Here is a 12,903-nt window from a genome sequence, read left to right on the forward strand (position 1 = left end):
TATTTTTGGTCATTTTGTTTGAAATCTTTATTGAGAATGCAATAACTTCCTCTGAAATGACAGCTGTTCCTTTATTCGTCACTTACGCCGCATGAGTTCCTGGATAATGTTAAGTGATAACCAAATAGCAACACCAATTCACATTGACTTTAAGAAAATATTTATACCATAATCACTTTTAAAAGTTATAGAGAAATGAAAAAAAGTCTGCCATATCTGAATGTCTAATATATTAAATAATGTATATTTATAAATGTCTATAACAGGAAAGATAAGGAAATATAACAGGAAAGATCAACTAATTGCTGCATGTCTACATAACAGTGCTGAAATTTCAGATTATAATATAATCTAATGCATTTCAGACTGAGACTTTATTTTTATGCACTATGCACCAAGGATCATTTTCATATTCCTTCTACTATCAGTTTACACAAGTGTCAGTTATAATGAGCTATTTCCAGCCTATGCACAGCGGGGGTTCATGGCTGCACCATGAGTTTAGTTAAAGAGGTGCTCAGGAAAGGCCACTGTCTATTCACCTTTCTAATTTCCTTTGAGGTGCCATAATGAGCAAATGCCACGACACGCATATAGGTCATGCATAATTTCAGGAGCTTGAAACGAGAAACGCATTAGAGCATGTCCAGCCTATCGCGGTATTGGGGCAGTGTTGTGTGTCTATGCAAGGGAAGGTTTATTTATATGACTGCAAAATGGCACCGTTTGAGCCGGGGTTTCCCCCCGAGGCCACTGCCCTCAAAAATACAGCAGAACTCAAGATGGTGCAGGAGAAAATGGGCTTCTGCAATCATACCACACTCTGCATTATTACTGAGCGATTTGTTAGCTTGGCAGCCCGTCACAGTAGTCTGTGATCTGTATTGAATTTGAAGTAACATTACATCAATAATTCAGTAGGCATTCACACGCTGCTGCAGGTAGTTGATCTGGATTGATGAAAACGCACCACTTGGTTCCTTAAGTTTGTAATGTTGTTGGGTTTTCTAGCTTTGTTTAGGTCTGCGATCTTATGTCAGATGGTCTATGATGTTTTTTGCAAGTCCCAGTGTTAGGGATTCAAATTTGGAGCAGAAAAGTGAAAATTTGTTGGATGCTTTACTGCCCACCATTTTCAACTGTTTATAATATTCTTCTGTGTCTGCATATTTTCTCTGTGCACATTACTCATCAGAATAAAAAAAGGAACTATGAAAACCAAGACCAACTGTCCTTTGACAACAAGAGAGGACCTAAGGTATATTTGCATGGTCAATGCACGCCGCCCTCCAAAATCTCTAAACGTAGCTACTAGAAACAGCCCAACCAATCACCGGCCAACCCAGAAATGCCCTTCTCTTGGTAGCACGTGTTTCTTGTTACGTTGAGACGTTACTTTTCCCTTTTTTTATGATTTAAATGAAGAATGGATTTCTTTTGAACGATTATTATTTCCGTTTAAAAAAAATTTAAAACGCTCCGCTTCTTTCATTACCATTTTTTCCTTTTTAATAAAGGATGATGCATGATTTAAAAAAAAAAAAAAGCAAGCCCATTCCTTTGTGGAGATCCGATAGTTTGGGACACAACACTCTCTCAGATTCTTCTTCCTATTGCAGCATCCCCTCGTTGCTCTTTTTTTCTCGACTCTTTTTCTTTGGGGAAATGACGTCCTCTCACCTGTCACTCCCCTTTCCACCTGGTTTTAGTTTCCGGTTGCATCGGTCTCACTCCCCGAAACCTCTAACATGCACGTCCTTCTCTGAAGCCTTGATAACCCTCAGTTTGCATGCAACAATGCCGAAGTTTTTAATTTGTTTTGTTCTTCAAGCTTTTTTATTCTTTTATTTTTCATTTTGAAGCAGTTTTCCTGGAACTCTATCATTTTCCCCCTTTTCAGTCCCCCCCCAAAAAAAAAAAAAAAAAAAAAAAAAAAAAACAGAAACAACTAAACCAACCAAAAGTGCTAAATGAGGCAGCATGGTTCAGTTATGGAAGTAAATAGCCTCTTTGACTGATTGTGTACCCCAATCTCAGGCCGAGAAAGTGCTTCAGTTCAACCAAGAGACTAACTTAACTGCTCTGCTCCTGGAGGCCAAAGAGCTGGAGGCTCGAGTGATCATTCTCTCTGCCAGGTAAGAGGTTTACCGCATGATGTTATGTCAGCAGCCCGCCAAAATCTCTGCAGTTCACTCTTCACTTTGTATAATTACCTGCAAAAGAGTAATGAATCAGAATGGGTCATCCACATATTTATAATTCTTTTCACCCTGCTGAATAGAACCGCATATATTGTGTTTTGGTTGCTTGCATTTCTTAAAGGAATATTCTAGGTTTGATACATAACTAGTTAAATGAACAGAACTTGTGGCTTGATGTTTACTGCCCCAAAAAGAAGTTCCATTTTTGTTCTTCCTTTTCTACAGGGCTTGACATTAACGTTTTTTGCTCACTAGCCACTGTGGCCAGTGGTTTTCCAAAGTAATTAGCCACTCAGAATTTTCACCAGCCACACATGGGGAAAAACTGCCATATAGATATTTTTTATTATCTCAAAATTTGGCAGCAGGTAACACAAATTAAGATATTTTTGATAAAATCCAATGGCTCAGTGAGACCTCCATTGCCAGCAAGATAATTAACACTTTCAGATGCCCTGAAAGCTACTAAAGACACATTTAAAACCGTTCAGAGCATGTATCAAACTGCCAAAGTCATGTGATTTCAGTAAACGAGGCTTTGTTACGTCAGAAGTTCCGAAATTTCAATGGTTCACCACTGGGGGGCGTGACTTTGGCAGTTTGATACACGCTCCGAACCACTGATTCGAAACAAAAGATTCGTAAAGCTTCAAAGCTTCATGAAGCAGTGTTTTGAAATCGCCCATCACTAGATATTGTTGAATAAAGTCATTATTTTGTTTTTTTGGTGCACAAAAAGTATTCTTGTCGCTTCATAATATTAAGGTTGAACCACTGTAGTCACATGAACTGTTTTAAATACATCTTTAGTAGCTTTCTGGGCATCTGAAAGTGTTAATTATCTTGCTGGCAGTGGAGGCCTCACTGAGCCATTGGATTTTATCAAAAATATCTTAATTTGTGTTCTGAAGATGAACGAATGTCTTACGGGTGTGGAACGACATGAGGGTGAGTAATTAATAACAGAATTTTCATTTTTGGGTGAACTAACGCTGTAAAACATAACTGTCTACATGAATACTCACCAAGACCGTCATTTTGACATTATTTTGTGTGTATTTGACTGTTTAAGCACAATAAGCAGCAAAAAAAAACTCAATTTAGTCCTGAGAGGCGGCTTTATGTGCGTGCACTTTGGTGTGAGCACAAAATCTGCGGGAATGAGTAAAATTATGCGCAGTATATGCAATCCCACGCCGAAATTCAAGCCCTGTAACACCAACAATATTCATCCGGAGCAAATGAAACAAGTGAGTGAGGGGAGGCGGGTTTGTGTGTCAACTCGCTGTCAGAGAGATGAGAGAGCGAGAAAGCGCAGCTGTTATCGTGTATCCATTCTGCGGAAAATGAGTATTGGAAGCATTTCAGATATTTCTGTAACGATATGTATCGAAAAAATCTATATTTTTGACAACACTACATTGTACTTAGTTCATATTATATATAAAATTCAGCCTACCAAAGTGGCTATTAGAAGTGACTGCGTTACACGCCACTGCTGAAATCCACCCGCATTTGGCGGGTTGGTGGGTGTTAATGTCAAGCCCTATATGTAGCTTAACTAGCAAGACTTTATTGGTCAAAAAGATTTATTGGAAAATCCAGGTTTTGCAGGTGCACAGCTTTGCTATGCTGGCCTACCAGCAAGACCAGCACGAAAACCAGTACTACGCAGCTGGTCTTTTCAGCAGGATAGGCCTTAGAACACTTTGAAATAAATAAAACTGAAAAGTCAGAACAATAGGTTTACAAACCAATTTCATACTTCAGTGAGCTTCTCATATTTATGTCAGCTGTTATGAACCTGTCTATCTGCCTTTAGTGAGGAAGATGCAGCCGCCGTGTACAAAACAGCGCGCTTCCTCAACATGACAGGCTCAGGCTATGTATGGCTGGTCGGGGAGCGTGAGATGTCCGGTAAAGCTTTGAGCGAAGCCCCTGATGGTACGTACGCCTACCTCTGTATAACTGAGGCAGAAGCAGAGGAAAAGAAGCCATTTGTCTCAGTTGTTCTGTTAACTTTGACTAGAGAGGTTTTATTGATGAAGCAAGTTGTGGATGTCAGTGTATGTATGTGTGTTTGTATATAAATTAACCGTTTAAACATTTAAGCACTTGATGTGTTTAAAGGTTTTAAACGAGTCACTTTAGATTACACCATAACGGTTGCGTTCTCTGGTTCACTGGCAAGATTAATTACAATTGTGAATTCAATGTTGACCTCTAGAGGTTTAATTAAGAAGTTGCCATAAAGATGTTACTGTCATGAAGTAGTGTTTTGCTGAAAATGTGTGTGTTAATTCACAGAGTGTGGTTTTATCATATCATGTTTATTATATTAATAGTCTGGCTTTCGTGAATTTAAAAAGGGTGTTTTTTCAACCCTCCCTTTGACGTGTTTCTGGTATTGGTAAGCTATAAATGGCCTTTTATGTCCCAGGCACTGCACAAGTCATGTTTCTTTAAGCCTCTGGTGCTCTTCGGTCAAATTTTTTTTTTTTTAATTTTTCACTTCATTGGAATGATACGAAACTTGGTAAAGGTTTTGGCACTAGCTATGTGAACACACACACACACACAAAAAAATCACAGACATAATTCTAAAAGGTTAAATGGTCCTGAAAAATTTTTTTTTACCGCATTGTAAATTAATGGGAAACTAATTTCATCTAGTGGATACTATTGGTACTGCGCCCAAACAAATTCTTACTGAAAATCAGTTTTTTGAGATATCAACCTCAAATTTGGAATACAACTTGTTTAGATTTATGCCTTTGATTTTCTTATCGTTTTAGAGTAAAAAGTGTTTTGGAAAATATATGTTTCATATAAAATCTGAAAATAATATTTTTGCGCATTTTTCATAACAATGAATGTAAAATTCTTACTTTTTTTTTTAAGTTCACTTTTTAAAACTTTTTTCACTTCAGCAATAAACTGCCAAGTGTCGTCTTTAAAAAAAAGACCAAACTTTGTGAAAAAAAGACCAAAATGTGTGCTCCAAAACATTCAAGATTTATGACAGTTTTATTTCATTTCCGGTCTATGCTCAAAAAGTGAATCAATGGATTATAACTACAGCATAAATATAATTTAGTACCATAAAATCCCATAAAAAATACAAAATATTAAATAAAAAACATTATGGAACTAAATATAGTACATTAATTTATTTTTTTTTTTAAACAATTCAATCATTTTTGACCGCCACGCGAAGAGCACCAGTTCACACTATTGTCGTTGTTGCTCCCAATACACTTGCTCACCTTTTACCCTGGCAGTGTTTTTCTTGTCTATGTCCACACTTAAACACTTGTGGAGTTTTCACAGTAAACCTTTGGAGATTTCTTACAGAACTGGATCTTTCAAACCCTGCTCCAACAACAAAAACTCAGCTGAAGTTGGATTTATGTATGAAGTATATCTTAATTCTGATATATTTCATCAATCAGTGTGTGTTAGCGTCTCACCAGTTGGACAGGACTTACCACAGTTTGGGAGTAGGTGGCGCTAGTGTGTTCAGTTCAAATCCAACCTCAAGGGTCAAAGCTTGCATTATGGCCAAAATGTCGACCAAAAGTAATGTACCTGTGAAGAACAAAACCATTAATTTTACATGCTGACTCTAATTGGCTAAATCTACCAGTGGAAAAGACTTGACAAAACACGATTTGACATTGATTTGAGAGTCATTTACCCATGCTGGCTCAAAGGGCGACCCTATGGGTTTTTTGCGTTGGAAAGGGCTCCTAAATGTCAAGGGTGAACAGCTCACTGCTTAATTTTTGACGTCAACACATAGGGCTGATTGGCCTCCAGCTCATCAACGGCAAGAATGAGTCGGCACACATCAGCGATGCCGTTGCAGTCGTAGCCCAGTCCATCCAAGAGCTCTTCGAGAAAGAGAACATCACAGAACCTCCAAGGGGCTGTGTGGGAAATACCAACATCTGGAAGACAGGGCCACTCTTTAAAAGGTCAGTACTACTAAAGATCATGCATGCAGCTGACCCGTTTAATTTGATTTTGTATGATTTGTTTTTATTTTTCCTCACCGTCCAGCTTGAGGGGGCATCTGCCTCATTCTTTGATGGGTTTTGACAACCACAGACAGATGTTCAATGTGATCTAATGCGCTGTCACAACACATGATATTTCGTCTATGCAATTTTTCATGCATCACATCCATATACAAAGAAGTTACTCATTACTGGCTGCACTTCACAGGGTATTGATGTCTTCTAAGTACCCTGAGGGCCTAACTGGACGCGTTGAGTTCAATGACGACGGTGACAGAAAATACGCTCATTACAGCATTCTCAACTACCAGAAGAGCAGACTGATTCAAGTCGGCATTTACAATGGAACACAAGTACAAGTCCTTTCTTTCACGATGTTTAATTTATAATTTCATGACATGTGTCCTGAATCTTGCGTTAGTTCCTGTGAGACATAAAAAATACAGAAACAGTTTCAAGAGAACACAAAATTGTATTCAGAGCCAACTCTGTAATGGCACTTTTGGAATCTATACAGGCAAATTATTTCAGATTAGAGGATTGAACAAATATTATGACTATAAGCCTGTTAATTATCTGCTATAACAAACTTCATTAGGTGGTGATGAATAAACAGAGGAAGATCATTTGGCCTGGAGGTGAAACAGAGAGACCGAGAGGATTCCAGATGTCTACTCGATTAAAGGTACATTTCGTTTATCCAAAGCTCATGAATCAGGAAATTACCTGAATGCTTGATAAATGTTTCATATAGGAAAACTGAACAAAATCGCATCCATCTTTTACAGATAGTGACCATTCATCAGGAACCCTTTGTATATGTGAAGCCAACTATGCTGGATGGAACCTGCAAGGAAGAGTACACGCCTAATGGAGTCTTAATTAAAAAGGTGATCTGCACTGGACCAAATGAGACCATCCCAGGTAACCCATCAGGGACGTTTATAATGTCACTGTGCTTTTCTACATCCGCCATCTGGAGATACATACATACATATATATGCAGCAGGTATTTATATATGTATGAATGTAACAAGTGTGACATGACCCATGCGTGTTTGTGTGTTTGCGTGAAAGTATGTTTTAAAGCCCATTGTGTGTGTGTGTTTTACATGGTAAGTGTGTGACTGACTATATTTGCTTGATGCAAAATGTGTGTGCATGTGCTGGATGTTTGCAAACTATGTGTGTGTGTGTGTGTGTGTGTGTGTGTCGCTTGGGCTTCCATCGTAGCATTCTGCTTTGTGTATAGTGACAGCTGTAGGTATGCCTTGTGTTGCAGCCTATATAAGCTACAGGTAAAGTGTGAAAGTCAATATGGAAGGATTGTACTTCTTTTAGATGCTAATGCTCCTATCTGGTTGTTGAGCCATTCTAAGATCATAATTTATGGGGAAATACATCCATTCTGACCACAAGAGTTGCGGCTACTTCACTTTAATTCAGCCAGTACCATAGAGGAATTGGAACAAATTAATTCGCAAAGCTTGTTAATATTTTATTAAGTTATCATTGCAAAAAATCTATGACTGGCTGAGTAGCAGAGCGAAAGCTGTACTTGGAAATGGAACTGATCAGACCTCAATGCTGTCTTACAGTTGAGAGCACTGCCATCTAAAAGAGAAAGACAATCTCTGAATAATTGAATGATTTTAGCATTGCGGTGAGTGGAGTAAGAATGGTGGGCTTTCAAAATATAGATTTTCCTCATAGAACTTTGTCAGATGGAATGAAATTTCACTTTTTCTGGTTTGGTTACAGGACGCCCAATTGTTCCCCAGTGTTGCTACGGATTTTGTGTTGATCTTCTGATCAAACTGGCAATGACCATGAACTTCACCTATGAAGTACACTTGGTGGCAGATGGGAAATTTGGAACACAGGAAAGAGTAAGTATACTTTCCTATTTTGTGAAGTATAAGCAACCTGATTATCATATGAAAAATTCATAGAACCAGTAATATTGCTTTCTATTTATCATTTGGTGATATAGGTAAATAACAGTAACAAGAAGGAGTGGAACGGCATGATGGGTGAGCTCCTGGGTGGCCTTGCTGATATGATCGTTGCTCCCTTGACGATCAACAATGAACGAGCCCAGTACATAGAATTCTCCAAGCCTTTTAAATACCAGGGACTGACTATCCTTGTGAAAAAGGTACAATTTCACTACCACATTCTATCTGTACTTTCACTACAGATCATCAGTATAACCTTGTTGAAAATTGCAGCATTGCCAGTCACCACTTGCTAGTCTTGTTACAGTATTGCTGGTACCTACCAGAGCAGATATTGAGTGAACAGAATGTGCTAAATTTATATAAGTGGTCATGCAATGTGTTTTTCAGGAAATTCCTCGTAGTACACTGGACTCGTTCATGCAGCCATTTCAGAGTACACTGTGGCTACTGGTGGGTCTGTCGGTACATGTGGTGGCGGTGATGCTTTACCTACTAGACCGGTTCAGGTACAACAAGACATTAGGTTGAGAGTTTTGCTAGCTGTTCCATGTGTGCCCACAGGGTGCTGTGTGTGTGTGTTGTTTGTTCTGTCTTTTTAGGTAGTTTGTTTCACTCATTGGGATCATGTAGAACCTTTGTTTCAGGATGTCTCCACAGTACATGATAGTGCTGAACACATTTTAGTGTCAGTGTTTCGCCATGGAGGTGGGGGAGGTTGGGTTGCACTCTGTGAGCCTGTTCTCTTTTCCCTCTCTTGCCTTTCCTGTTTGCTCTCTCTCTCTTTGCTTTTATAATTCTCTCTATGGCACTGACAAGTGCTATTTGACTTGAAAAATTGGTTCTCATTGGGATACTGGAGAATATGTTTCAAGACTACTTATGGGTTCTTTCCCTATTCTCTATTTGATCATGTTCACTGTTTCACCTGTTTTTCCCAGCCCATTTGGAAGGTTTAAAGTAAACAGCGAAGAAGAAGAAGAGGATGCCCTCACCTTATCTTCAGCTATGTGGTTTTCCTGGGGCGTTTTGTTGAACTCTGGAATCGGAGAAGGTGTTATCAAAGTCAAACTTTGCTTCTGATCATGTTAAATTAAACAAGTCAGTTTTATTTGACATATGTTTGACTACTTACATGTTGTCCAGGTGCCCCACGTAGTTTTTCAGCGAGAATCTTAGGAATGGTGTGGGCTGGCTTCGCTATGATTATAGTAGCATCTTATACTGCCAACCTGGCTGCCTTCCTGGTGTTGGACCGGCCTGAGGAGCGCATCACCGGCATCAATGACCCAAGGGTATGATTCTCTAAGCACTTGAAGTACCAAAGTAAAGTTTTCAAAGATGTATACAGTAAGTTTGCATTTTTTTTCCAGCTGAGGAACCCATCAGACAAGTTCATCTATGCCACAGTGAAGCAGAGTTCGGTGGATATTTACTTCCGGCGACAAGTTGAGCTGAGCACCATGTACCGCCACATGGAGAAGCACAACTACGAGAGCGCCGCTGAAGCCATCCAGGCTGTTCGGGACAAGTGAGTCCCTGCTGGGTAGACACCAGCAGGTCTGGCCTTACGGTCAGTCAATCAGTCACTCAGTCCTTAGGGTCCTGGGCCTGTAGGTCTCAGGTATATAAATCAGTGCCAGAACTTGCTGCACTAACCTGTGACCCTGGCCCATATCCCTGCTCAGGAGAGGCCTAGCTATGTGCCACACATAACATATATTAATAATGAGTTAAAGAACACCTTTTTCAGGTTTTCAGCAAAAACGTCATTGAGGGAATCCAATGGGGGACAAAGCTCCACTCGTCCGGCATTGGATTTCATTTGCCTATGAGGTGGCAGTCTAGTTTCCTGGTAACACAAGTCGCACAAGAAGGGTGGGAGGGGCGGGTGTGTTGTTTCTCACTGTACTGTTGCACCGTAACCCCCACCCTTCCCGTCCTCCTCCCTTCCCCCTGCCCCCACAGCAAGCTGCATGCTTTCATCTGGGACTCTGCGGTGCTGGAGTTTGAAGCCTCGCAGAAGTGCGACCTGGTGACCACGGGAGAGCTGTTTTTCCGTTCGGGCTTTGGCATAGGCATGCGCAAGGACAGCCCCTGGAAACAGAATGTGTCCCTGGCTATTCTCAGGTCTGTCCCAGCCGAAGCAGCATATTGTATGCTTCTGTATAGTTTTATGTTGTATAAAATCTCATCATTGGACACTTACTCTGTGTATTTCCCCTTTTCCATCCCTGCTCTGTTGTCTGTGTGCTTGAACATATAGGTGTATGTGTGTATGTGCTAGTGGTTGTGGTGACTTTGTGGGATTTATCGGTACTTTCTGCCAAAGGCAACTTATTAACTTTTGAACTTCTCTTCCTGCTCTCCACCACCCCTTGCAGTTCCCATGAGAATGGCTTCATGGAGGACCTAGATAAAACCTGGGTGAGATACCAGGAGTGTGACTCAAGGAGCAATGCCCCAGCCACACTCACCTTTGAGAATATGGCAGGTATGGTCCATTTCAGGTACAGAGAAACCTAAAAGAGATTGGACAAAAAAGGTACAGTAGGTAAAGTATTGGGGCCTTTTTTTGTCCAATGCTTTTAGTTGTTATTTTATGCTCACCCTTGTTAGTGTTCACATTTGTAACAAACTCATTAACCTTTAACATCCATCCATTTTGCATGGTTTTCAGCAGCAGGCCCTAAATATAAGGGCAATACATGTAGGATTCCATCACACAGAGGCTCCACCCCCTCCAGCTCCTCAATGGGTTGATTCAAAGTGTACTGTGTCTCCGTTAAACGTCTGACAGTCTCCTTCATCCTTCTCGTTCACAGGTGTCTTCATGCTAGTTGCTGGAGGCATTGCAGCAGGCATCTTCCTCATCTTCATCGAAATTGCATATAAGCGCCATAAAGACGCCCGCAGGAAGCAGATGCAGCTAGCCTTTGCGGCCGTCAACGTTTGGAGGAAGAACCTACAGGTAAGGCAGCTCTCTCCTACAAAACAAGAGGTAAAAAGAAGGGTGAACATGAGGGAATGACCTCCCAACAGACTTTTACATAAGAACTACTTTTTGTACAAGGGCTTTCGTTCACAAGTTTTTCATACATAACTTTGCTAAAAACAGATCCTTGGTTGCACTGTTAAACAGATCCATGGTTGCACTGTTTGGTGTGGTGACCAAAGGTGGACCAACTTACATTGCGTGCTTCTAAAAGGACCAACAAAGAAAAACAGCCTCTTTCCCAATTTCTGGGCTGGTCTAGGATTGCGTAGGCTGCTCTGGTTCAATCAGCCTCCTTCTTCTTATCTGTACCAACAGGACAATAAGGAGAGCTCAGGGAGTCAAGCTGTGGGTGCGGCTGGGACTCCATCTTTAGTATGTAAAACAAGCTGATCCATCTTGTTGCCACGTCATCCTTGCTATGCGAATTAGTATATTTAAAATTGCTGATATGCTCAGTTCATCAAAATATAAAGCTGCTTTCATGGCATGAACCACTTAAATGCTTCAAACCACTTAGCGTATTACAGTTAGTTGAAATAAAAATCCTTGAAGATAATGTAGGCTGCCAAATTAATGTTTACAATATTAAAAAGTTAATGTTGATTTGGTATACTATTAGCATATGTCATCAAGCCATGATAAAGAGAACAGAAAGCCATTAAGAAAACAGGACAGAGCACTAATTGTCATCATTAGCAATAGATGTTCCAGCCTATACCATTAAAAACAGTGCAAGAGTTATAATATGACATAAAACATATTATAAAAGCAAATATTTCAAAAGCCTTGTCCAGCACAATTCCATGCTATAGTCTAAAACAGTCCAAACGAAATGTCTGCTACAAACTCTTGCTCATCTGTGTGTCCTTTGAGGCCAATGTCTTCTAGTGGGAAGTCCTGGGAGGTCTTCCCAGTGGGACTGTGATATTTGGTGAGGGGTAGGCCAATGGGGTGGGGGCTGGGGGGAAGTACAGTGAGGCTGTGAAAGCCTCAAGCTGCTTCTTTATTCAGAATGACAAAAGGTCAAAACTGCTGCAATAGAATAAACAGCAGTGGCAGTGAAAGGTAAGATCACAGTCGCTTGTCTTTGTGACCAGGTCAATTTACTGTCAATGTCTGTCATCTGCCTCACATGTACAGTGGTGGTCAGTATTATTGGCACCCTTGGTAAATATGGTCAAAGATGACTGTCAAAATAATCTGCATTGTTTATCCTTTTGATCTTTAATTCATAAAATTAGCAAAAATCTAACCTTTCATTGAAGGAAAAGAATTAAAAGTGGGGGGGAAATCACATAATGAAATAAATGTTTTTCTCCAAAACACGTTGCCACAATTATTGGCACCCTTTTATTAATTAATACTTTTTGCAACCTCCTTTTCCCAAGATAACAGCTTTGAGTCTTCACCTATAATGCCTGATGAGTTTGGAGAACACCTGACAAGAGATCAGAGACCATTCCTCCATACAGAATCTCTACAGATCCTTCAGATTCCCAGCTCCATGTTGGTGCTTCTTCTCTTCAGTTCACCCCACTCATTTTCTTTAGGGTTCAGGTCAGGGGACTGGGACGGCCATGGCAGAAGCTTCATTTTGTGCTCAGTGACACATTTTTGTGTTGGTTTTGATGTTTGTTTTAGATCACTGTCCTGATGGAAGATCCAACTATGGCCCATTATTGGATATCTAGCAGAAGCGGTCAGGTTTAGATTTTTTATCTGTTGGT

General features: G+C 40.2%; 1 protein-coding gene across 10 annotated transcripts in view; it reads left to right on the forward strand.

Annotated features, from left to right (window-relative positions):
- LOC127504058 (glutamate receptor ionotropic, NMDA 1-like) overlaps positions 1–12,903 on the forward strand; it is a 33,465-nt gene that overhangs the window by 9,665 nt on the left and 10,897 nt on the right. For 3 of the 10 annotated variants that reach the window (XM_051878394.1, XM_051878399.1, XM_051878400.1), the window contains exons 4-19: positions 1,196–1,258; positions 2,038–2,135; positions 4,024–4,145; positions 6,004–6,178; positions 6,429–6,573; positions 6,819–6,905; positions 7,009–7,153; positions 7,979–8,109; positions 8,214–8,378; positions 8,569–8,687; positions 9,120–9,232; positions 9,325–9,473; positions 9,552–9,709; positions 10,147–10,308; positions 10,563–10,672; positions 11,004–11,149. In XM_051878394.1, coding sequence (XP_051734354.1) covers positions 1,196–1,258; positions 2,038–2,135; positions 4,024–4,145; positions 6,004–6,178; positions 6,429–6,573; positions 6,819–6,905; positions 7,009–7,153; positions 7,979–8,109; positions 8,214–8,378; positions 8,569–8,687; positions 9,120–9,232; positions 9,325–9,473; positions 9,552–9,709; positions 10,147–10,308; positions 10,563–10,672; positions 11,004–11,149 — 2,088 coding nt within the window. Of the gene's footprint in view, positions 1–1,195; positions 1,259–2,037; positions 2,136–4,023; positions 4,146–6,003; positions 6,179–6,428; positions 6,574–6,818; positions 6,906–7,008; positions 7,154–7,978; positions 8,110–8,213; positions 8,379–8,568; positions 8,688–9,119; positions 9,233–9,324; positions 9,474–9,551; positions 9,710–10,146; positions 10,309–10,562; positions 10,673–11,003; positions 11,150–11,491; positions 11,549–12,903 lie in introns of all 10 variants that reach the window. The other 7 variants (XM_051878392.1, XM_051878398.1, XM_051878393.1 and 4 more) reach the window with 6 other exon arrangements.

The sequence above is a fragment of the Ctenopharyngodon idella genome, chromosome 21 (genome assembly GCF_019924925.1).
Source record: "Ctenopharyngodon idella isolate HZGC_01 chromosome 21, HZGC01, whole genome shotgun sequence".
NCBI lineage: Eukaryota > Metazoa > Chordata > Actinopteri > Cypriniformes > Xenocyprididae > Ctenopharyngodon > Ctenopharyngodon idella.